We start from the raw sequence: 24,681 nt of genomic DNA, 5'->3' as shown, positions 1-24,681 counted from the left end.
CAATACAGTATTAAACAGGGTGCTGTTCTCCTCTGGCCAGATGAAACCAGCAGTTTAATTCTAGGCTACAACAAAGTCAGATTAAGTAATAATTACTTAATTATTACTCTAAATTTTTACTTTAGAGAGAAAATAAAGTGCAGTAATCTAATTACACTGTTAAAGATGTAATTAGATAGTAATTAATTGCTTTTTAGAATAACTTACCCAACACTGTTTGTTCAATCAGGAGTCAAATGCATTTTCTATGCACCCTTTAATTCACTTTCAATGCATTTTACTTCATCCTATTTTGTGTACTCTTCATATCGCATTAATTACAGCTCAAAATTCAGTGCATGCGTGAAAACAATTCAGGCTGAATCACAATCCAGTTTTGATCATTTATCACTAACTTCGACTGTCAATTGGATACAACGCTTATGAGTGAGTCCTTCACCAATCGGGCATTACATGTTCATTTTCTAAATAGAGATACAGGGGTGCTTCGTCATTGAAACAGAAGAAGTTTTCTTTCCTACTGTGGATTAGGTAAATATATGGCCACTTTAGATTCACTTTATATTATTACAGTATTTATAGAGGAAAAAGGAAAAAGAGCAAGGATCTGAATTCATACAGTACTTTCCTGACTTGAAACCTTTTAACATTTACACTTTAAAGATGAATTCTGGCACCATTGTGTTAAACATGCACAACTGTATAATGTCTTTTGTTAGGACTTGTTAAGGCACAACAACATTTTGTTTTATCACCTTTTCTAGCTATTGCTTGTTCAGCTGTGGAAATCTCAGCATTATCTCTAATGTGACATCGAACTTTGAACCTTGGGCCAATTGTACTACCTTATTTGATCAGGAGGGTTTGAATATATATATATATTACAGGGGCATAGTGGTATTTCACTGTTTTGTATCAGTTTCATTTCATGTCTAAAAAGGGTATCTATATAGACCCCTGTCACAAGCTGTCAGGTGTGGTTTGTCAAGCTCCATATGTCCCGTCCTGATTTCATGTTACAAAACATAGTGGAAATCAAGCCAAGTAACTGGGAAGAAATTCTGATAGTGTTGTCGGCTTGCTTTTAACACCAGGTGGTAAGAAACCCTCTCCAATCTCCAACCTCTTCCAAAACTTGCACGGACTTGACTATCTTAGTTTGTCTTTTCTCAATGTCTCAATAAAAGCAAACAGCAATCAGTGGAGTAGAAGAGAAACACTTTGAGTTTGTTTCTGACTTGACAGCAGCATCTGTGTTTGTGTGATTTCGTGGTAATTTTTGAAACCATTCAGAAAGTGAAATTTAGTTTGCTGAAGCTCTTAAACTGTAAAAATGGATTCATTCTCTGTAAAGGAAATTTCTTGTCCGATTTGCTGTGAAATCTTCAAGGCTCCTGTTCTTCTGTCATGTAGTCACAGTTTCTGTGAGGAGTGTCTTCAACAGTTCTGGAGGACCAAGAACACTAGGGAGTGTCCTGTCTGCAGGAGAAGATCCTCAAGAGATGATCCTCCATGTAATCTTGTGTTAAAAAACTTGTGTGAGTCGTACCTGAAGGAGAGGAGAAATAAGAAGCGTTTATCAGGGTCTGAGGAAGCCTGCGGTTTACACAGTGAGAAACTCAAGCTCTTCTGTCTGGAAGACAAACAGCCTGTGTGTTTAGTGTGCAGAGATTCACAGAAACATGTCCATCACAGATTCAGACCCATCAGTGAAGTAGTTTCATCTCATAAGGTATGATAAATGTGTCTTCTTTCAAGAACAATAAATAGTCAAACACAGATATCATCACATTAATGCATTTCTCAGCTCAACATTATATGACATATTCAAACGTATCACTTTATTCTCTTGATATATTTTATTTTTTGTAATTCTAGGAGGAGCTGAAGTCCTTACAAGAGAAACTTAAACACAGAGAGGAATTTAAGGAAGAGTGTGTGAAAACACTTCAGCACATTCGGGTGAGGATAACACATCAAGGGTCAAATACATTTTCATTGCAGTTGTAGGTTATCTATACACAATTATGATTTGTAATATTTACTGTATTAGATTCCGTTTAGCTCCTGATTTAGTGTATTTTTGTAAATGTGTTTGAGGGGAGGGGCTTACCGATTGGTCAATTGGATAGAACACTCATGAGTATATAGCATTGCTATATGCTATATACTAGGTATTGCAGTCCAAATTCAAAATATTGGAGAGGGTTTTTTCACCCGACCCCTCCTCCTCAGACTTGACTTACACACAGGTTGGCAGATTGATGACACCAACAGGAACGAGCGCACTTGACGATGAATGAAATAAAATACGCTGTGCTTTCAGCCAACTGGCAACCTGGGGTGCCGAAATACAATTTTGTGTAAACCGGCAGTGGGCGAGTTTCACAAACCAAAATAGAGACCAACATTTCGGCTCGGGACACACATTTTCATAAGAGAATAACTGACTGTAGCATTGTTTTTCAGATAAACAAGTAAGTTAACTTAGCATGTTTCTTAAATATCTGCAAACATATTATGGTATTGTTATGCTTTAGTAGAGTCAAAAACTTACAACTTACATTTCTAGTACACTACAAATGCACATTCATTAATTAAACACACTTATTTATGTTATCACAATTGCATGTGCATGAAGTGTGTTCATTCAGATGATCAAAGTGAATGTGATTTAAAGACCAATTATGCCCCTTTTTACAATATGTAATATAAGTCTCTGGTGTACCCAGAATGTGTCTGTGAAGTTTCAGCTCAAAACACTCCACAGATCATTTATTATATCATTTTGAGTGGAAGCAGAAACACGCTGTTTTAGTGCATGTCTCTTTAAATGCAAATGAGCTGCTGCTCCCCGCCCCCTTTCCCAGAGTAGGGCTGTGCCTTTACAGCTCCTGCCACAGATACTCTGCTAAAAAAACATCTGTTTGGTTTTGATTGTCATGTCTATCGTGCTGAAATCAAACGGTTTTCTGAGTGCACACATCTGAAGCATGTGCAAAGAAAGTGTTTGTCACATGGCATGTGTGTACTAAACTAAGTTCTCTTTCATGTCTTACTGCGCTTGTCAGATTTTCATGATATGTCACCTTTAATTTCAGTCTCAAGCGGAGCACACAGAGTGTCAGATTAAACTGGCATTTGAGAAGCCTCATAAGTTTCTCAGAGATGAAGAAGAAATTGCAATCACTGCTCTGAGGGAGGAAAAGGAGCAAAAGAATCAGATGATGCAGGAGAAGTTTGAGGAGATCAACAGGCACATCTCAGCTCTTTCACACACAATCAGAGACTTGGAGAAGATGATGAATGCCAGTGAAGTCTTGTTTCTAAAGGTCCCAGTTCAGATAATTGATTCATTAATTGATCACTAATTCAGTTATGTCTTACCTGAGGAGATAAATTGTCTGTTTATTTTCCAGAAATTTCCAGATGTGATGGAAAGGTGAGTGATCTTTTCTTGTCCCTTATGTCTATGGTTCTGAACATGTCACAAAGCCACTGCATTTCTGACTCCTGAATGTTTTTTCCAGAGTCAAGAGCTTACGGTCGGATCCACAGCTGTCAAAAGTTTGGGAATGGTAAGATTTTTTCATGTTTTTTCATGTCTCTCATGCTCAACTAGACTGCATTTATTTGATCAAAAATACAGTACAAACAGTGATATTGTGAAATATTATTACAATTTAAAATAACTGTTTTCTGTTTGAACCTATTTTAAAATGTAATTTATTCCTGTGATGCAAAGCTGAATTTTCAGCATCATTACAGTCTTCAGTGTCACATAATCCTCCAGAAATAATTCTAATATGATGATTTGCTGCTCAAGAAACAATTCTTATCAATATTGAAAACAGTTCTGCTGCGTAATACTGTTGTGGAATTAATGATTCTTTGATAATTAGAAAGTTCAGAGTTTGAAAGTTTAAAATATAAATCTTTTGTAGTATTATAAAATGTCTTTGTCAGACTTTGGACCCATTTGGCCACGTTGTTCTTCCTGTGTTTCCTTATATGGTCTTTTTCCTGTTCTTGTTAAGTTTGATTGCCTTATGATTCCTTGCACCTGAGTTCCTTATTATCCTGTGTATACTAGTTCCTGTCTGTTCCTTAGTTCTTCGTCGGGTCTACTTGTTGGATGTTGTGTGTTTCCCATGTTCCTGTTGTGGCTTTTCCCCTGTGATTCCAGTATTAAAGACTGTTGAACTTTTCTCCGCATCTCCATCTTTCCTCCCACAGTGAATTGTGACAGAAGACCCGACCAAAACCGTTTCCTCCGTGTGTTCCCTCCGTTTTTGTTTCCATTTTTTTCTCAGTGTATTTTTGTTTCCGTTGTGTCCATGGATCCCCTTCTTCATCCTGAATACCTCCTCCTCCTGGAGCAGGGGGAGAGATCGCTCGAGGGCCACACCAGACTGTTCCTGGTGCTTGCCAACCTCTCCAGCTACCCGGACGATGCGCTCTATGCATTCTATGATGCCAGTTTAAACTCCGCATACAGAGCGCCGTTGGACGAGGAAGGCCCCCGAGCGAATTTCGACACCTTTGTGGAGTGGACAGTGCAATCCCGGACCCAGTGCCCAGCCCACCATCTCCCCACTGCACGGAGCACATGCTGAGCCCACCGCTGACGGAGAGCCAAGACCGCCACGACCGACAAGCCATCAACAAACCAAGTGCGAGAGCCGGCAACCACACACGCAAAGAGGGAGAGTCCCGCAGACAGTGAGAGCGCAGAGAGGAGCTCCGCCCCCTGCTATGTTGCTGAGGGTGAGCTTAGTATGGCGCGGGGACTGTGCCACACTGAAGGAGAGAGGGTTCCTGTTCCTGAGTTTAGCCCAGAGAAAGTTCCTGTTCCCATGTCTAACCCTGAGAAAATTCCTGTTCCCACGTCCAGCCCTGAGAGGGCTCCTGGTCACAAGTTAAGCCCGGAGGCTCACAAATGCCCAACTACCCACCCTCTCCTGCTTCCTCCACCGCTGTCCTCTGGCAGCCCCTCTGGTCGCCCTCAGCCTACCATCAGCATGGTGCAAGCTCTGCGGGACTGCCATCCTCCAGCGTCGCCGGGACTGGAGCATTCCTTGACTCCGCCTCCAGCCTCTAAGCCCCGAACTCTGCCTCGGCCCTTTGACCCAGCGGCTCCACCATGGCTCCTAGCTCCCTCTGGCTCCGCCTTGGTCTGGCATCGACCATCCTGTGCCTCGGGACTCCACTTCTCTTGCTGCGCCTCGTCCTTTCATCCCTCCAGCTCAGTCAGGCTCCTTCATCCCTTCGGCTCCACCGTGGGCCACCGTTATGGCTGTAGCCTGGGTCCTGCTGTGCTCCGCCTGCTCCGGGTCCCTCCTGTCTCCACCCTCCTTCATCGCCTCCTTGGTCTCTGTCTGCAGGCCACCTCCCGGGTGTCCGTCCTCCTCCTGAGCCTCCTCCCAAGTTTCCACCCATCCCTCCCTCTGTTGTATCTACGGTGCGAGGATGCACCTTCTGGGAGGAGGTGAAATGTCAGACTTTGGACCCATTTTGGCCCTGTAGTTCTTCCTGTGTTTCCTTATATGGTCTTTTTCCTGTTCTTGTTTAGTTTGATTACCTTATGATTCCATGCACCCGAGTTCCTTATTATCCTGTGTATATTATGCTGTGTTCCAGGCAGGTTTTTGAGCCTGTAAGTGATGACTTTTAACCACGACTCACGACTTTGTAGCGTTCCAGGCAAGTCACGCCAAACAGCCTGAATGCAAGGAATTGTAGCTAGATTATTAATTTATTGCAATGTTATATTGTCCTAAAATCTATTTTTCAATGTGTACCACTTGCATAAACACTGCATCCTTAGGCAATATTACCCTTAGGGGCTGCCATTGTTGTTTCGCGGGCTATGTGACGTCAGAGCTCGTTACTGGGAGTACATCGATCTAGTACGAGTTCGAGGGTGGGAAGTCACGGGTTTGGCTGCTGTTCCAGTGCACTTTCAAATTAAGTAATTCAAAAATTATTAAATCTCAAAATTACAGACATTTTAATAGCTAAATGCATTTCTGGATTCATACTTTTTATAACCAAATTAATTTACATGACATTTCCAGTCCTTTGTGACACTGTGACAAGGTTTATTTTTCTCTCTAATTCACAAATAATTTCTACCTGATAAAATAGTTTAGATCTTGACAACTACAAAAATTAATATTCATCACTGAAATTTCCATTAATGTTCCATGTCTGGAAATCACACTTATACAGTATGTAGATCTTCCAAGACCAGGGCAATAAATTAAAGCTGTCATCTTAAAAAGCTTTTTTTTTTTTTTTTTTTTTTTAACTTGTTTTGCCTGTCTTTAAATTATTTTAAGCCCCCTTGGAAGTGTGTGCTGAGGCCTTCTAGTAGTGGATCCTGGTTAAGAAACACTGATTTAAAAGATCTGTTCTGTCACACATATAATATAAATGACAAATGAATGAATATTTAATTTAACTACACCAAAATAAACAAAAGAAAAAAATCTTTGTTATACTTCATACTTACAATTGCAGTTATATGGCAGATTTGTTTATTGTTTTTGTCATTGGATGCAAATGTAACATTTCTCAAGCACATATTCACTATGACAACACTGACAGAAATCATCTGAGAGTGTTTCATCAGTAGAGCGAGTGTTTATAATTGTTCACTATATGAGCATCAGAATAGCAGCAGCTGTTGATTGTGTCTCGTCAGCTCCTGTGATTCTGGATCCGAACACGGCTCATCCAGATCTCCTCTTGTCTGATGATCTGACCAGTCTGACGTGCAGCACCACCAGTCAAGCGCTTCCTGACAATCCAGAGAGATTCAAGCAGCACTCCTGTGTTCTGGGTTCAGAGGGGTTTAACTCAGGAACACACTGCTGGGATGTGGACGTCAAAGAGAGCTTGTCCTGGAGTCTTGGAGTAACTACGGCATCAAACCAGAGGAAGGGCTATGATTTCTTTGACAGCGGTGTGTGGAGTGTGCAGCACAGACTGTTTGAAGAGTCTGGTTTTCCTGTGGTACAAAAGCTGGAGCGGGTGAGAGTTCAGCTGGACTATGACGGAGGAACAGTGTCTTTCTCTGATCCTGTAAAGAACACACCTCTGTACACATTCACAGCCACCTTCACTGAGACCGTCTTTCCATTCTTTTATAGCTTTTCTCATCTGAGGATCTTATAGTAGTGTTAGATAAAGTTATTTATGTAGATTTGGAGGGATTTTTCAGGGCATATTTAAAAAAAAACAATTTTTCTTAGTATGAAGAACAATATCAAGTTTTTTCCACTACAAAGACCCTTTTGTGCAATGGAAATTTTTTTAAGGGTGTTTCACTGAAGAAAAAAAATATTGCAGGTTTGGAATGAGTCATATTGCTTCTAGTTCAGTAAACAAAAGTTAATGGTATTACTAATTCAAATAATAAGGGTGTCTTATACTTTTCACTTCAAGAAAAGATCACAAACAACTGAACCTTCAAAACTTGTTGGCCACTTACAGGACAAGCAGAATTACTGAATGAAATATTTATGAGCTCAGTAAGAAGGGTTTCAGTTCAATAAGTATATATCAGAGTTTTGTTAACTAGATAACAGTTTTTCATTGACTTTCTAGCAATAAAGGTCACATTTCTATCCGTTGTTGTGCATCTCAGTCCGCATTGGAAACAAAGAAACAGTTTTTACAGTACAAACAGCAACTCCAGACCTTTTACGTGTTTAATTCATGTAGAAATAATGAAGGAATAGTCCACATCTGTCCATGAAATGCCTTTTGAGTCTTTTTAAAACTCTCCAATTACTTATGGTCCCTTGAAAAAGAGGGAAGGTACATATTAAAGAGCTGTAATTCCTTAACCTTTCCCCCAATTTTGATGAGAATACCCTCAAATTAAAGCTCAGAGTGTGCACCTTAAGCCCATATTCAGTTACAAAACTGTAACTTGAATATGTTTTGGTCAACAGCTAAAAGCCTAATAAAATTTGTGCCTGTGTCCAAATATATATGAACCTAACTGTAAAGCAGCACAAAGCCCTACCTTTTTTTCACAAAAGGCAGTCCAGTTTTTACTGCAGTATGTACAGCAGTTTTCTGTTGATTCATTTGAAGTTATTCCCTGAATTATGTTCTTTATTTATCTTTTCTTTCGGTTTATTTCCTTTCATCATGACTATAACAGAACAGATTGTATAAGTCCTCATTTAGCCTAAATGTAAATGTAAATGTGCTTGTTTTACATTTAAATTAATTAGCCTAAAAGCTATAATTAACATTTTTTTTAAATTAAAAAAATCTATAATAAATGTTAAATTAAGACAAAAGAAATCAAGAATAAGTGTAACGTGTATGCGTGCATTTGCAATGCTTTTAAGGGTATTCTACTCATGCACGAGACGTAAGTGTTTGCCAGATTAGTTGCTAAAGCTAAATATATAAACAGTAGGGGTTGTAACGGTAAGAGTATTCGTACAGTACGGTTCACGGGGCAAATTCCAAATGAAAGTGATCATCCCTATCACCTTGGAGTGGGGTCTTTGGAGTGAGTAGGGCACGTGCGTGCCATTATGTAGTCGTTTGGAATGCACTTGGCAAAGGGAGCGACGTAATTTCCTACATGGGTGAAAGACTAGGTAAGTTTTAATTTAGCATTTATTTATTGTTATGTTATGGTATGATTTTGTACATTGTTTGACTAAATAATGTAAGTTAAAGGTAGGACACAACTATAGAGTTTCTCACCACAGAGTCACATGACATCTAGATCAGCTGAAAGACCAGGACTACACACACACTGCAGGCTGGTTTGTGATCCCACTGCAGGGATCTGTTTGTGAACTATAGTGTGAGGTTGTGCTGTGTTCTCGTTGCATTTACACGGTTTTGACCAGAGGATGTCGCCAGCATGTGGTTTAAAAAAATTATTTAAATAAATTATATAAATAAATAGCATTAAAATTAGAAAAAAAATGTAAATAAATATATTTGTGATATTAAACGTTTTAGTACAAACTAATAAACAGCAGGTTTGAATAATCTGACGTTGTTTGTTCATTCAGCAGTTAAACTGTTAAAGTTAATTTCGAAACAGCACATTTAATGACCTTAACAATACTGCCCTCACAAAGAAGGTCAGAAAGGTTTTGTGGCGACCCTGTTCACTGACTGACCTGTTAAACCCTCATTAAACCCACTTCACAGCACTAATCACATTCCAGACCTCATGAAATTCCAGCATTGCAACCCAGCAATAAACTCTCAGAATTGCAAGATACAAACATTTTTCTCTGAATTCTGAGTTTATTTATCACACTTCTGTTTTTGTTGGATGTCACAGTGCTGTGAGGACAAATCACCATAACGAGTTGATGGAGAAAATGATATAATATGGCAATGTATCTCTCAGGTTTTTATATGGTCAAGTTCATCCTGTCAGCTTCACAGACACTTACACACTCTGAAAACCACAAGAAAGGGAAAGAAAGAGTTAAGAAAGGAAAGAAGGAAGGACAGAAAGACAGTGAGAGAATGAATCTGCAGCTGCGGGGAGGGGAGGTAGAGATAAGAAGCTTCAATGAAACTGACCTTGAGACAATATGTTATGATGACACATGCTGAGACCTTGTTATTAGGCTTCCTCACATTCATATGAACTGCTGCTGTTACAGGAAATGGCCTGGTTTACAATGTTGTGACCAGCAGTGTCATTCAGTCTTTCACGGGCTTCCTTTCTGTTGCTGTGGCCAATAATGACCCTGATTCACCACAAAATCACCTATCAGTAGGTACTTCTATATATATATATATATATATATATATATATATATATATATATATATATATATATATATATATATATAAGAAAATGTCTAGTCATTTTTAAAAATGTGTGTGTGAACTGGTTTGGCAAGTGAGAACTGAAGTGTCAAAGAACTTTATTGTAATGAATATGAAATGATTAAATCAGATGAATCAAGAACACTAATCCAACACATAAATAATTAAAAATGAATTAGAAAGATCCTGATTACAGCTGATTAAAATACTAATTTTCATTGAGTATTTTATATATATTTTTTTGTAAATTAATACTTTTATTTAGCACGGCTGCATTAAATTGATCGGAAGTGACTATAAAGATATGTAAAATGTGACAAAATATTTCTATTTTAAATGCTGTACATTTGAACTATTTTAAAAAATATATCAGTTTTATATGTTTTAAATATTTAAAATCTTAAATCTAAAAACATTCTTCGAACATTCTTTAAAAATTATTTGATAATTTGCATAATGGTTTTACCAAACCAAATAAATGCACACAATATGATTGTGGTCTAAATTTGTATTATTTTTCTTTATTATTAATTAGCCCACTCTCTGCTCCAAAACACTGCTGTAAGATCTTAGTGCAACGTAACAAACACAAACACATAATACTGAACAACTTCAGCACACTGGCAGATAACGGTCAAACACAAGCACGCGTGATGAGCTTGTCTTGTGCGCCTGAGGCCTTCTTCTGAAATATAATTACACTGAGAGCAGATCAGCATTATTACTGCATGACAGTTGATGCGCAGGCTCGGCTGTGGCTGAAGTGGGATGACACTGTGTATGTTAATGGCATATAGGTGCTCTGCTGTGTAGTATGGACTTGATTTGAATGATTCTCTTGATCATGATAGAGCGAACACCACAGTGTGTGTGTGTGTGTGTGTGTGTGTGTGTGTGTGTGTGTGTGTGTGTGCAGGGCAGTGTTGTCTGTCACTGATCATTTGCTAGTGCTGGCCAGGATATTAAATGACACTTTCATATAACAGTGTATTTTTATTGTCTTCTGCCTTTGGTAGAAGTCTGGCTTCATTCTCAGGTGGAAGGAACTCAAGGTGATGTCGACCCCAGATAGGTGTCGTCAGATGCTGCCAACGCTGAACACAGAAACACAGTCACACAAACTGAACATCACTGCCTACAACAACAGACCAGAGATTCGTGCAACTATCGGTGAGTAACTACAAGTCATTTGACATCAAATTAGTTATCAGTAGATAAAATATATATATTTTTTTTATAAAATATTATACAATATAAAATATATTACTTAAAATGAAATAAACATGAACTGAAATAAATATATACTATTTTATGTATCACTAAAACTACTTCAGATCATGAGTAGCTTTTAGCTTGATATGCTACAGAGTAGTTTTTTGCATGATAAGCAAAGTAGCAGCACACACACGACAGTCGTACCTCCATGAGAGAGCCTTTGCAGTGCAGCAGTTTGTAGAGGACGGTGAGAGGAATGCAAAGCATGGATGAGAGAGCGAGAAACCAGCCCAGCACCTCACCCCACCACGGGTACACATACACCGCATTATACACTAATCGCTTGTAGTTGACCACATGAAAGAAGAAAACACCCTGCCAGACACACAAACACCTTTTTAAGACCCTCTCAAGAATATGAAACCACATGTTCATTCATTACTGCATGAAAAACCCACCATGCATACTACCGGAGTGACATAAGACCAGCACCACTTCATATACGGCAGCGGACGATAGCCGATCATACAGGCCACGTTGTCCATGAAGCGATCAGCACCCAGAGAGAGTCAGAGGCCGAGAGTGAGCTGTTTTATGGGTTAACACAAAGACTCTATGTACATCTGCATGCTCACCATGATTTTCCCAGGTACGACACGTTCCTGGATCAACACACTTGTTGAAATGGGAAAACGTTCCTATAAAACAGGGCTTCCCAAACTTTTAAGTAACCAAACCCCTTCCATGCAAATATTTACTTTAAGTATGCATGAGATTTTAAGTTAGTATTTCAGTTATTTAACAAATATTTGCATATTCCCAGCAAAGTTATTATAGTCAACTTAAATTAAAAACATAAAGTTTTCTTATTTACTAATTAAATACTAACTAATTAAAATAAATGTTAATTGAAATAAAATGTTATATATATATATAGAGAGAGAGAGAGAGAGAGAGCAGCTTTAGGAATGCAATGTTTTTTTGGTTCATTTTCATTTAGTTTCATTTGAGGTACTAAAATAACTAAAACATAAATAAATGTAATAAAAATTATGTACAAATGTAAAAAAAAAATAATAATAATGTAAAAAACACAATAAAATAACTTAAACTTTACCTAAATTTATAAGAACAGTGAAAACAAAATAAAAAAAATGAAAACCAAGTAAAAAAAAATAAAAAAAATAATATATATATATATATATATATATATATATATATATATATATATATATATATATATATATATATATATATATATTATATATATATATATATATATATATATATATATATATATATATATATATATATGTATATATATATATATATATATATATATATATATATACACACACACACAGTAAATAAAAAATATTTGTTTTTTTTTAATGTTTTTTAGTAACAGTTTTAATTTGGTTGATTGTTTTCATTTTAGAATTGTATAGATATATATGTCATATATTGTAATTGCAATTTGAACTGTGATATGACGATTAATTTCATATGAAAATGTCTCATATTGCTAGTGCTGAAACATCCAGACACAAAGACTTGACAGCTAATGGAAATAATTACTTTTAAGGGTGTTCACACTTGGTTTCAGTCTTCACAAGCAACAACTATATACAAATTATAAACTATATAAAAATTCAAATGTTCAAATGCAGTAAATTTCTACCTAAAAAAGTTAATCTTGCACACATTGCATTCCTAAAGCTGCTCTGAAAACACTGTTATAAACTTGACACGTGTAGATGAACACAGTGCCGCATTTCACTCTGAACACAACTGACTATATACTTCTTTAATAAAATCACAGACTGTGATTTGATAATCATGATTTGATAAGATATAGCACTATTTCAGTTCTATTTCTACTGATTGTGCAGCCCCATTGGTTTCAATCAAATGTTACATTTGAAGTTCCCTTATAAACCCCCATTTTGGAAACACTGTTAATTTTAGGGTCGGGTTTGGGATTTTCTGGCTAGTTTAACCAAGCAAGACTTCTTCTGTTAACCAGCATCATGAGCGTCTCTGTTCCAAAAGCTAAACCACCATAAACCAATTCCAACTGGTCTTTAAAGCAGGGTTGAATTTTTGTTAGGATTATGTTTGTTAGGAATGTTGTTGCAGAACCAACAAAATATGTTGATTCAGGAACAGGTCCTACTTGGCAAAAAAAAATCACAGTCCCGGTGTTTGCGTGGATACAGATTTTTACCATACACCCAGGCCACCACCACACACTCCCAGAAGGCCTGCCAGAGCAGAGTAATCCCACTCGCGGAGTAATAATCAAACAGCTGGAACACATACATCCCTCCCTGTACAGAGAGAGAACGAAACCAAAAACACAATCAGGAAACTGATATGAACTCTATTGTATGATATACCTCACGGTCAGCCTCAGACGTACCTGTGTGACCATGGAAAGATCAATAGTAAAACAGGTAAAGCAGCATATTGCAACAACAACTTCACGACGCAGAGAGCAGAGGAATGACTTTGGGGGCAGCATGTCCATTATTCCAGTAATAAAGCCTTCAACACCAACAAACTGAGAGAGACAGAGAGAAAAATGAATCTAGTTTAAAAGGAAGCTGATGATCTAACCGAGAAATATGTGGGCAACAAGGACATCTGAATGTGTGTGACCTTGTCAAACATTGTTGCTAATCTAAGAGCGCTACGGCTAATCCAAGGCATTGTGTGAACATTAAGGCGGCGTTCACACAGGATGTGTTCTTGCATTCCTGTGCTATTTTTTAATGGTTGCTTTACGTACGCATGCGTCACACTGACAGAGATTGCATAGCTGGAGGCTGGTGGGCTGCTGTACTGTTGCTGGCTAATATATCTTCCTGTTGAATTTAACATGGGAAGTTTCTGCATTTCATCACTGCATGTAAAGTTACACTTGAGAAAAAGAAGTGTGCTTAATTGTACTGAATGTGCACTTTAGTGTACTTCAAATGTTAAAGGTACATAAAAAACGACTTGTAGATAATATTAGATTAATGAAATAAAAAGTGTTGTTAAGCATTTAAAAAAAAAAAAACACTGGATGGAAAGGCCAAGATGTGCATAAATTCTTAAAATAATAAGAACAAATTTGAATAAACTACGATGGAAACAAATTTACTGAATAAATTCCACCATATGCATCAAAAAAGACATCATATATAAAAATGACTATATTAAGTGGCTTCTACTATTTTTCTTAGTGATATTTAGTACTAGTTTATCAAGAAGTGATGATTTTGTTCTGCTAAAATAGTGCAAAAAAACTCAAACCTGTTTTCTCCAACAATCAAAATGAACAGATGCTAACATTGTCTTCTATGATGTGCAACACAAACACCCTTCTGCTAAAATCTGTCTGGGGTTTCATGACCCTTTAACACACTTAAGTACACTTTTAAAAGTGCACCTAAACTTTTGTTGTGCTTTAATGTACACTTATACTGAGATGTTGACATACTAAAGCACATGTAAAGTACTTGATTATAATTTTAACTGCAGCCTGTTACTTAATATTACATTAAGTATTAATTTAATATATTTTAAAATGTACTAAATTGCAACTTAATCTTTATAAATGCATAATTACTCATTTAAATAAAAAAATCAAAATACAGACTTACACATTTAAACAGTAATTTAGACAGTCATAGTGTATTTTATATGTCTTATATATTTTATTTATAAGTATATTTTAGTTTATTATAAATAATTGTCAGCACATTCAGCAAAACCATATTTCAAAGACAATAGAATTAATTATGAAATTAGATATAGAAATGTACTCAAGTCCTACTTAAGTGGGTCAAAAAAATCAATGTAATTGCATTTAATATAAATTTACACTGTAATATATTTTCATTTAATTGCAATTATCATGCAAATAGGTGTCTGAAAACACTCCTTATGTAATTTTTTTAAAATTCTTCTTAAGTATATTACTTACATAAGTACTCTATTTAAATGTATGCTTAAGTGTACTTCTTTTCCCCTGCTTTGCTGAAGTTCAAAATAAATAAATAAATGAAATCTTTTGTTTGATTTCTATGTGCTCCACCTTGCTGTTTTTGAGCCCAATAATACACCCTGTGTGAAGTAGCTTGAGATACAGTTCAGACAATGAACTCTTCATTTAATATGATATCCTATCAGAGTTTTTCAGATAACTTTCTATCAGAACATTCTGTATAAAATGGATTATAACAATTTAATCAGTTTGATCACTCACTTATACACTTATACTCACTTTTCAAATCTTTGTCATAAATGAGTGGGTGGAGCCTCACCTGACTGTCCAATCCCAACACCAGAAGCATGAGAAAGAACAGCACCGCCCACAGCGGCGCTAAAGGCATGAGCGACACTGCTTTTGGATAGGCAATAAACGCTAAACCAGGACCTGAGAGAAAACAAGATCCACATGTTTATGTACCATGGCATGGAATGGTATTCCAAGGTGTTTAAGAACAGAATGGCACTATTATAGTACCATGTCCAAAAATCTACTGTAGTAGTATGGTACTTTTTGTACATGCAGTCAAGGAGAATGAAGGAACGGAGGGTGTGATGAGGACAGATGCGTATCTCACCACTTTCTGCCACATTACTGATGTCAACGCCTTGTTCGGCCGCCATGAATCCCAAAACTGAGAAAACCACAAATCCTGCAAAGAAGCTTGTGCCACTGTTTATGAGAGCCAGAATGAATGCATCCCTACAGTGGGAGAGAGAAATCATCGTGGGATTAGCATGTAGGAGAACACGCAGTGCACAGGGTTAAACTGGGTGAACTCATGCAACCTCTGATCTCTGATCTGATCACATGCATGCAAACACACACGCACTACTGGCCCACTGGGATGCTGCGGGATTATGAAGCCATACAGAAAAAACACTGAAAAACCGTTTTGGCCGGGAGGCCTTTGTTTCGTTACCGTGTTTGTTTACAGACAAAACAACAACACAATACTACACATGCTGTGAGGTCCAAAAGTCTGAAACATTGTTAGTCTGATCATATCATTTGCAGTGAAAGATTCATATCATATATAATGAAAATAACTGTTATATACTAAATTTTTATACTATAGTTTTTTCTTTTTGAACAGAAAGTTCTATGAAAAGCATTTACTTGCAACATAACAAATCACTTTTGATCAGTTTAATGTATTCCTGCTGAATAAAACTATTAATTTATTACTGTTTTCAACACTGACATTAATAATAATCAGAAATGTTTCTTAAGCAGCAAACTGCATATTATACTGATTTCTGAAGGACCGTGTGACACTGAAGACTGGAGTAATGACACTAAAAATTCAGCTTTGATTACAATAAATTACATTTTTAAATATATTCAAATAAAAAACAGCTATTTTAAATTGTTATAATATTTCACAACTACTGTTTACTGTGTTACACTGCACTGCACTCTAACTGTTTTTGCTGTATTTTTGATCAAATAAATCTTAATAATTCCAAACATTTGACCTGTACCTACTATATACACAACAAAAAAAATTAATTAAATCAATGATAATAATTATTAAATAAAATAAAAAAAAATTCATATTATGTAATGTAATATAATATGTTACATTAAATATCAGAAACTTTTAAATAAAGTAATTTTGGTAAAAACTTTACATTGTTAATGTCAATTGCAATTCACACTTATCTACTCTTATACAGTATAATGATCCCAAATTTGAAATCTAACATGATGAAATTATCCCTGTGTGTGTGATATTTTGCTCACTGGTAGCAGTTGTTGTTGAATCGGTTGTAGCTCCCAAGAGCGGTCAGGGCCCCCAGACCGATAGCATAAGAAAAGAAGATCTGTGTGGCAGCGTCAATCCATACCTGCCATCATAACCATCATGACAACAAGAATTATAAAACCATGTCACTCGGCTCTAGGCTTTGTTTTAAAAATACAGTACACGAGTGAATCTTTGCTTACTGTTGGATCTTAGTGCTGCTTACACTTGCATCTTTTACTTGACCAGCCAGGAATATAAAGTTTGTAGCATGTTTTGAGATAAATTATTAAATAAATAAATTATAAAATAAGTGAGGAATTTTTGTTGTCACATTGTTTTCGCCAGATTTGATTCACAATTTGGGCCAAAAAAAAAAAAACTCTCTATTACCGTTTTGATAATACTTTACATTATATTTGTATTTATGAAATGTTTAATTGCTGAGACATGGTTTGCAAGATAGAATCACGTACCCACATGCTCTCACCTGTGCCTCTGAGAGTTTGCTCCAGTTTGGTTTCAGGTAGTAAGTAATGCCATTAAGAGCTCCTGGCAGTGAGACCCCATGAACAAACAAGACCACCAGCACCAGATATGGGAACACAGCTGTGAAATATACAACCTGCACACACATTACTGTACTGCTCATATTTTTCCAGCTAAACCACTGTAGCTCCTGAAATGAGTATTACAGTCTGAATCATTTGCACAGATTTAGAATTATTATGACAGTCAAGCACTAGAACTAAACCCAGCGTGCACACACACACACACACACACACACACACACACACATCTGTGGGGACAGCTAATAATCAGCTAACATGGCCAGTGCTCTGGCTTCTGATCTATTTTCTCATGTTCCCAACAAACATTCATAATGGTTCGGCTGATGTGTGTACAGTAAGGGATGACTGTACATTATCCCACTTATTACACAGCTACTTATCAAATAAATACATGCAATATTGATTTGAGTACTTCTTGATTAGCTTAAAACTTCTAATAACAACAGCCCATTACAGAGTTATGACCATTACAACGTACAAAACAATCAACAAAGGAAACGCTGCTTTTAAAATGCACATATGTTGTAACATTATGAACGTCTTTACTGTAATTTTTGATCACTTTAATGCATCCTTGTTGAATAAAAGTATTCATTTCTTTTTAAAATAATATTGTTATTTCACACCGTCTTTCACAAACATATATTTGTACCTTTCCAGCGGACTTAACACCCTTCCAGATGCAGAAGTAGACGATGACCCACGTGGCAAGCAGACACAAGACCATGTAACCGCTGATGTCACCCACTTCATCCAAACCGCCAGACAGACGGAGGACTTTACGCCTGATCAAGAAAGAAACATTTTGTCAAACTAAAATTAACACTAACTTAGCCATTCCCAAAATAAAGCAGAAAAGGTCTGAAAGAGAATGACCATGCTATAATACAAATCTTATCACAGCTAAAGAACTCTGATAGATGCAAAACAGCAAGGCCTTCTTGCTTTCTACAAACAGTTAATACATAAATAGATAATACATACAAATGGTTAATACACAAACAGTTGGCAGTAGCCATTTACTTCTATATTACTGAAGTCAAAGGCTACCGATAACTGAGTAACTCTTTAAAATATCTTCTTTTGTGCTCAACAGAAGAAGCTCATTCAGGTTTAGAGCAACTTGAGGGTGAGCAAATGACAGAATTTTCATTTAATAGCTAACATTTGCCCATTGAAATAAATAAAAATCTGTGCCAGGGCCTAGTCAGATTGGAAAACATTTCAAAGGCACTTACTCCCAGAACTCCATAACAGATGATCTCAAACCCGTGTGCTCCAGACAGCTGGCGCTGGTGTTGAGGGAGGACACGTTGGGAGGGGAAGGGGACAGTGACTGGTTGAGACACACGCGGCTGAAGTTAGTGGTACAGTTGACCGTGTTCCACTCGTGTCCACACGTGGCCCACGGCAGAGGGGAAGTGAAGGAGTGAGCCAGAAAATACAGGGCCCACGCCAGGACCATGATGTAGTAGGTGTTGCAGAAGAACACGATCACCATTGATGCCAATCCAAGCCCTGGAGGAAAGAAAGATACTGCCCTTCTTCACCCTGCTGCGATACTTGCTATGTATCACGCTGGACCATATTAAAAGCCAGACAGAACAATATTCCATTACAAATCAACATCTATATTCAATAACAAATTTACCATTAAAAATGAAAGATGATTGATGGTAGGATGAGGTATGGATCTGTTTAACTAGAGGATGGCAAGGGTTGGGATTTCAAATACAAACATTTTTGGCTGTTAATATCACTCCACCTTTAAAAAGAGGCGCGATGTTCCATGTGGCGACGCCGCCCTGTTTCATGAACTGACCCAGTGCGATCTCCAGGAAGAAGACTGGAACACCTCCAACAAACACCATCAGGACATACGGGATCAGAAACACACCTGCAACAAGACATTGCAAACTGAGTTTGAAACTTTCATCCATTCATTAAAAAATAAATAAGACCCCATATTGTGTCAATCATGTTTACGCACTGCTTCCGAAACTTTTGTCCGTCATAAAAAAAAAAAAAAAATTCAGATCAGGTTCGATTTAGCATGCATTTCGATAGGAAAGGATGACGAATATGAAAAATGTATGTGAAAATTTCAGACTCAGTGTGCAAGGACCTTTAAGCAGACTTTTAAAATGCTTATTACAGAAAAAGTATACTTAAGCTTGAACTGAATGTAACACTTTCGGACACTTAACTGCATGTTAACTGCAAATAAATGAAATGTTATTTTTCCAACACACTTAAAGGAATTGTTTACCCAAAAATGTAAATTAACTCATGATTTACTCACCCTCAAGCCATCCTAGGTGTATATGACTTTCTTCTTTCAGACGAATCCAATCGGAGTTATATCAAAAATGTCCTGGCTCTTCTAAGCTTTATAATAGCAGTGAATGGTGGCGGAGGTTTTGAAGCCCAAAAACATGCATTTATCCATCATAAAAAGTGCTCCACACGGCTCCGGGGGGTTAATAAAGGCCTTCTGAAGTGAAGCAATGCGTTTTTGTAAAAATAATATCCATATTTAAAACTTCATAAACCATAATCTCTAGCTTCCGCTAACTGTTGTACACGCATTCATGACGAGAGATGTTTTAAATATGGATATTTTCATTTACACAAATGCATCGCTTCACTTCAGAAGGCCTTTATCAACCGCCTGGAGCCCTGTGGAGAACTTTTTATGATGGATAGATGCACTTTATTGGGCTTCAAAATCTCGACACCCATTCACTGCCATTATAAAGCTTGGAAGAGCCAGGACATATTTTAATATAACTCTGATTGTATTTGTCTGAAAGAAGAAAGTCATACACGTAGGATGACTTGAGGGTGAGTAAATTTTCATTTTTGTGGCATACTATCCGTTTAAGAAAACTCTTAAAATGTAATCTCTGTGTATGTAAGAGAGAGACCAACATAGATTAGGTCTGCATTGCAAATCATGTTGTTTACAGACAGATAACATACTAATGTTTAGTATCAGCTCTATAGAAACAACAGACTCTGTTCTTCAGATCAGGCATTTTATGACACTGATGATGACTTACTGACACGCTTCAGCTGGCAGGAAGGGGAAACAAAAAAAGCTTATAACTCTAAGCAGCATACATCACCACCTACATGCGTCAGAAGAGCTGCGCAGGTGGTTAATGTTACGAAAGAAGGAGAGGAGAACAAAGAACAGAGTATCACTTCTTCAACCTTTGATAAACTTAGGCCATGAACAGTAGACAGCCATTGTCCTTCCTCTTTCCTCCTGTCTGTCGGGCCCACGTTTATTTTTCTCAGCGCTTTGACCTTCTAATTTATCTCTACTGGCAGATTAGTCATTATATTTCAGATGATTTAGTTTATTAGTGTTAAACGAACAGTTCAACCAAAAATGGAAATTGGCTGAAAATTGACTCACTCTCAGGCCGTTCAGGATTTAGATGTATTTGTTTCTTCATCAGCACAGAATTGGATAATTGGAGCATTAGATCACTTGCTCATCAGTGGATGCTCTGCAGTGAATGGGTGCCGTCAGAATGAGAGTCCAAACAGATGATAAAAACATCATAATAATCCAGAAGTAATCCACACCACTCCAGTCCATCAGTTAACATCTGGTGAAGTGGAACATTATTAAGATGTTCGTAACATTCTGTCCATAATATTGCTTTCTCCAGTGAAAATAAATTATCTGAATCAGAAATATGCATAGAGAGAAATATATAGATCAAGCAAAAACAGTCCAAAACTCATCTAAACAAATACATTGGTGGATTTTGTGTGAGAGGACGACAGGGGGTGGACTTTTTCACTGGAGGAAGCTATTATGAAGTTATTTTGAATTATGGATTATTTCGGACAGAAGCAATGGTTTGACGTTAAAACGTGTTGATGGATAACAAATAAGACAAACACTTAACAAGACATTAATTGATGGACTGGATTGCTTGTGGATTATTGTGATGTTTTTATCAGCTGTTTGGACTCTCATTCTGACGGCACCCATTCACTGCAGAGCATCCATTGGTGAGCAAGCGATATAATGCTACATATCTCCAAATCTGTTCTGATGAACAAACAAACTCATCTACATCTTAGATGGCCTGAGGGTCAGCAACATTTTATTTTTTAAATTCAGTCACTAGAAAATATTACATTTTCAATTTGGTCTCAAGACATTTCGACCCCACTCTATGTATCAGTTCGGTTAAATATAATATATTTGTGCCTGACTGTATTGATCTCACCTCCTCCGTTCTTATAACAGAGGTAAGGAAATCTCCAGACGTTTCCAAGGCCAACAGCAAACCCAACACAGGACATGATAAAGTCCATCTGCCTGCTCCATGTTTGTCGTTCTGAATGCCCCAGCTCTGTGTTGGGGTCACCGGTCTCCATCAGACCCATGCAAACACTGGGCTCAGCAACCTCCGGACTGGACCCCTCAGTCTCTGACACCAAAGGACGGGCGACTTCTGCTTCCTCCTGAGATTCATCCTCACACGTGCCACCATCATCTGAGAGAGAGAGACGAACACGACTTTGTGAATGCTTGACCTTTCTTTTGCTTTAATAACAGCAAAATTTTAACTGATATGAACTCCAGTAGTTTGTAATAAAATGTAAAAATCTGGTATCACAAATTTTATTTAAATAGTTAATATATATATAATCTAATTCTTATATAAATATCATCAAGTTTATGCTAAATTTTTTTTTATTGATAGACCAAGGAGCACAAAACCAGTCATAAGTCGCTGGGGTATATTTGTAGCAATAGCCAACAATACATTGTGTGGGTCAAAATTATACATTTTTCTTTTATGCCAAAAATCATTAGGAAATTAAGTAAAGATCATGTTCCAAGATCATGTTTGTAAACAACCTAGCGTAAATTTATCAAACTTATTTTTCGATTATTAATATGCACTGCTAAGAACTTCATTTGGACAGATTTAAAGGCGATTTTCACAATATTTTTTTTGCACCCTCAGATTCCAGATAATCAAATAGTTGTATCTCAGCCAAATATTGTCCTATCCTAACAAACCATACAACAACGGGAAGCTTACTTATTCAGCTTTCTCACCCTTATGACCCTTATGACTGGTTTTGTAGTTCAAGGTCATATATATATATACATATATATATATATATATATATATATATATATATATATATATATATATATATATATATATATATATATTCAGCATGATGATTTTATTGATTGTTGTGTTCCTATGACATTATTGGCAGTTTTATGTATGTCAGAGATGCAGCTGGATCGAGATTGGAGCGGATTGAAGGACTATGTGTGTGTGTGTGTGTGTGTGTGTGTGTGTGTGTGTGTGTGTGTGTGTGTGTGTGTAAGGAAGAAAGTGAAGGAGAGACATTTGATACAGGTAAATACTAGCGCTGTCAAACGATTAATCGCATCCAAAAAAAAATGTTTTTGTTTACATAATATATGTATGTATGTACTGTGTATATTTCTTATGTATATATAAATACACACACATGCATGTATATATTTCATAAAAATGTGTTATGTTTATAAATTAAATATATTTGTTTATAATATAAATTATATGAATATAAATATATACTGTATGCGTGTGTATTTATATATACATAATAATAAATATACACAACACACACACATAAATTATGCAAACAAAGTTATATTTTGTAAGCGATTAATCGTCTGGCAGCGCTAGTGAATACACGAGAGACCTGATCCTGTCTGTGTTTTCAGAGCAGTCCCTGTGATGGAAACATACACTACGCGAACACTGATTCAGTCGATTTACAGACTACCTTTTATATCAGGTCTATGTAAACACACAGTTATTAAGGTGTTGTTCCAGTAATTATCAGCATGTATGTAAACAAACAAGCATATGAAGTCATTCTTACTGGAGAAACGCTCTTCTGGAGACATGCCGCGCGCTGACCAGCAGGAGCGCCGCGCGCCCGAGAATTTACAAATAACGGTCCTTCGCCTTTTATTATTTTTTAATTCCCGTTGTGCAGTACTTTACCGTGGGGTTGCTGTCTGATTGTTTGTGTGAAACTGATCTTCTGCTGAACGGTGACAAGATTGATCTCCAAATTATAATAATTGACGTGCGTCGCTGGCAGACGAGGAATAGAAGGGTCTCAAAAGCAGTCGACAAAGCACTTGAAGGTAAGCCTGAAGAATCGCATGGATGTTGGTTAAACGCGAATGATAGTAAGTGTTGAAGGATGTCCCGGTGTGGTGAAGTAATATAAGGGGAAAGCAGGTGTGAGGTTGCGCCCGTCGCGTTGGATCTTGTACACTGCTCTAAGCATCCGCGGCGCTCAGCTGCAGCGTCCCGGTCCTGACGCTCGGCGCTGCGCTGTGATTGGCTGAGGAGTGTGCGGTCGTCTGTGATTGGCTGATGTCCGACGTTACCACACACAGACGCGTACCTGACCAGAGCTGCGTACTGATTCTGATTCTGCACTTATTAATCTCATTATTCTCTTGGCAAAATTTTACATTCATAAATGTAAGTTTGCGCATTCCAAAACATCTTTTATTGCCTTTAACATTGAGGTCAAGCAATATGTCAACACGATTAAGTATTCTCTTAATCAAAAGGCAACAAAAACTGTGAAGGTGTGTAAACAATTTGATATATTTTTGTAAGTCCGCAATTCCCCCTGGCAAAATGTGATGATGTGAGTCTTTTGTTTATTTTTTGTTTATGTTAAAATACTTGCAATGTTGGAAACTGCACAATGTGTTATTTTTATAATGGAGATGAACGCTCATGTAAACTGTAAATCTGTTTGTAAAAATTGACTCTATATATTAAGTGGGTGCATATGAGTGCATCCACACAATTTGAAGTTTATTTGAAGCTTGTGAAAATTATGTAATATTTAAAATTATTTTAAAAATTATTTCAAATATTTTAAGTCATTTTAAAGTACGTTATTGTAATTAAGTGAAGTATTAAAGTAGCTTTTTTATTTTTTAAGTAATTTTGAATTAAGCATTTTAAAGTTTTTTTTTTTTTTCATTTTTAATATTTAAAGTAATTTTACTCAATCAATACTCATTTATTAATCTGAGAGGATGAAATACTCCAAGGCACTAGTGTAGTAAAAATAAAAAGCCTTTAATTAGCTGTGCTAAATCATTAAAAGTATAGATCTCATTTCATAGAATATGATTTTTTTTTTTTTTTTTTTTTTACCTGTCATAATACACTCAGGGTCCAGTTTGATACCAAAACACA

General features: G+C 36.8%; 2 protein-coding genes across 2 annotated transcripts; one reads left to right on the top strand and one right to left on the bottom strand.

The window, feature by feature from the left end:
* The first annotated feature begins 1,128 nt into the window (after nt 1-1,128).
* LOC109054854 (nuclear factor 7, brain-like) lies at nt 1,129-7,998 on the top strand. The gene is made up of 10 exons (XM_042751363.1): nt 1,129-1,732; nt 1,879-1,962; nt 3,102-3,332; nt 3,420-3,442; nt 3,531-3,578; nt 4,112-4,130; nt 4,499-4,722; nt 4,835-5,146; nt 5,641-5,656; nt 6,610-7,998. Exons 1-10 carry the CDS (start codon nt 1,334-1,336, stop codon nt 7,177-7,179), a joined length of 1,926 nt encoding a protein of 641 aa, XP_042607297.1. The 5' UTR covers nt 1,129-1,333; the 3' UTR covers nt 7,180-7,998.
* A 2,334-nt stretch (nt 7,999-10,332) lies between these two features.
* Nucleotides 10,333-23,777, bottom strand: si:ch211-117c9.5 (sodium- and chloride-dependent creatine transporter 1). Its single transcript, XM_042750606.1, has 14 exons — nt 23,330-23,777; nt 21,658-21,927; nt 19,170-19,301; nt 18,643-18,922; nt 18,057-18,189; nt 17,323-17,457; nt 16,832-16,935; nt 15,663-15,787; nt 15,360-15,472; nt 13,469-13,609; nt 13,274-13,376; nt 11,505-11,605; nt 11,251-11,421; nt 10,333-10,925 (listed from the first exon to the last, which is right to left on the bottom strand). The coding sequence occupies exons 1-14, from the start codon at nt 23,352-23,354 to the stop codon at nt 10,794-10,796; spliced, it is 1,965 nt and encodes a 654-aa protein (XP_042606540.1). The 5' UTR covers nt 23,355-23,777; the 3' UTR covers nt 10,333-10,793.
* Nucleotides 23,778-24,681: the final 904 nt, after the last annotated feature.

Source organism: Cyprinus carpio, chromosome B23 (genome assembly GCF_018340385.1).
Source record: "Cyprinus carpio isolate SPL01 chromosome B23, ASM1834038v1, whole genome shotgun sequence".
NCBI lineage: Eukaryota > Metazoa > Chordata > Actinopteri > Cypriniformes > Cyprinidae > Cyprinus > Cyprinus carpio.
The sequence above is the reverse complement of the archived record's forward strand: the minus strand, read 5'-3'. Positions and strand labels throughout refer to the sequence as shown.

Excerpts from the sequence above, each read along its gene's own strand:
- si:ch211-117c9.5 (XM_042750606.1), bottom strand. The coding sequence starts at position 23,354 with ATGTCTCCAGAAGAGCGTTTCTCCA. Across the intron at positions 18,923-19,169 it reads CATCGCGCCTCTTTTTAAAG|GGCTTGGATTGGCATCAATG; the intron begins GTGGAGTGATAT and ends TCTTTCCTCCAG. Across the intron at positions 18,190-18,642 it reads TCTGTTATGGAGTTCTGGGA|GCGTAAAGTCCTCCGTCTGT; the intron begins GTAAGTGCCTTT and ends TTTCTTGATCAG.
- LOC109054854 (XM_042751363.1), top strand. The coding sequence starts at position 1,334 with ATGGATTCATTCTCTGTAAAGGAAATTTCTTGTCCGATTTGCTGTGAA. Across the intron at positions 1,733-1,878 it reads AAGTAGTTTCATCTCATAAG|GAGGAGCTGAAGTCCTTACA; the intron begins GTATGATAAATG and ends TTGTAATTCTAG. Across the intron at positions 4,723-4,834 it reads GAGGGAGAGTCCCGCAGACA|CCCAGAGAAAGTTCCTGTTC; the intron begins GTGAGAGCGCAG and ends TCCTGAGTTTAG.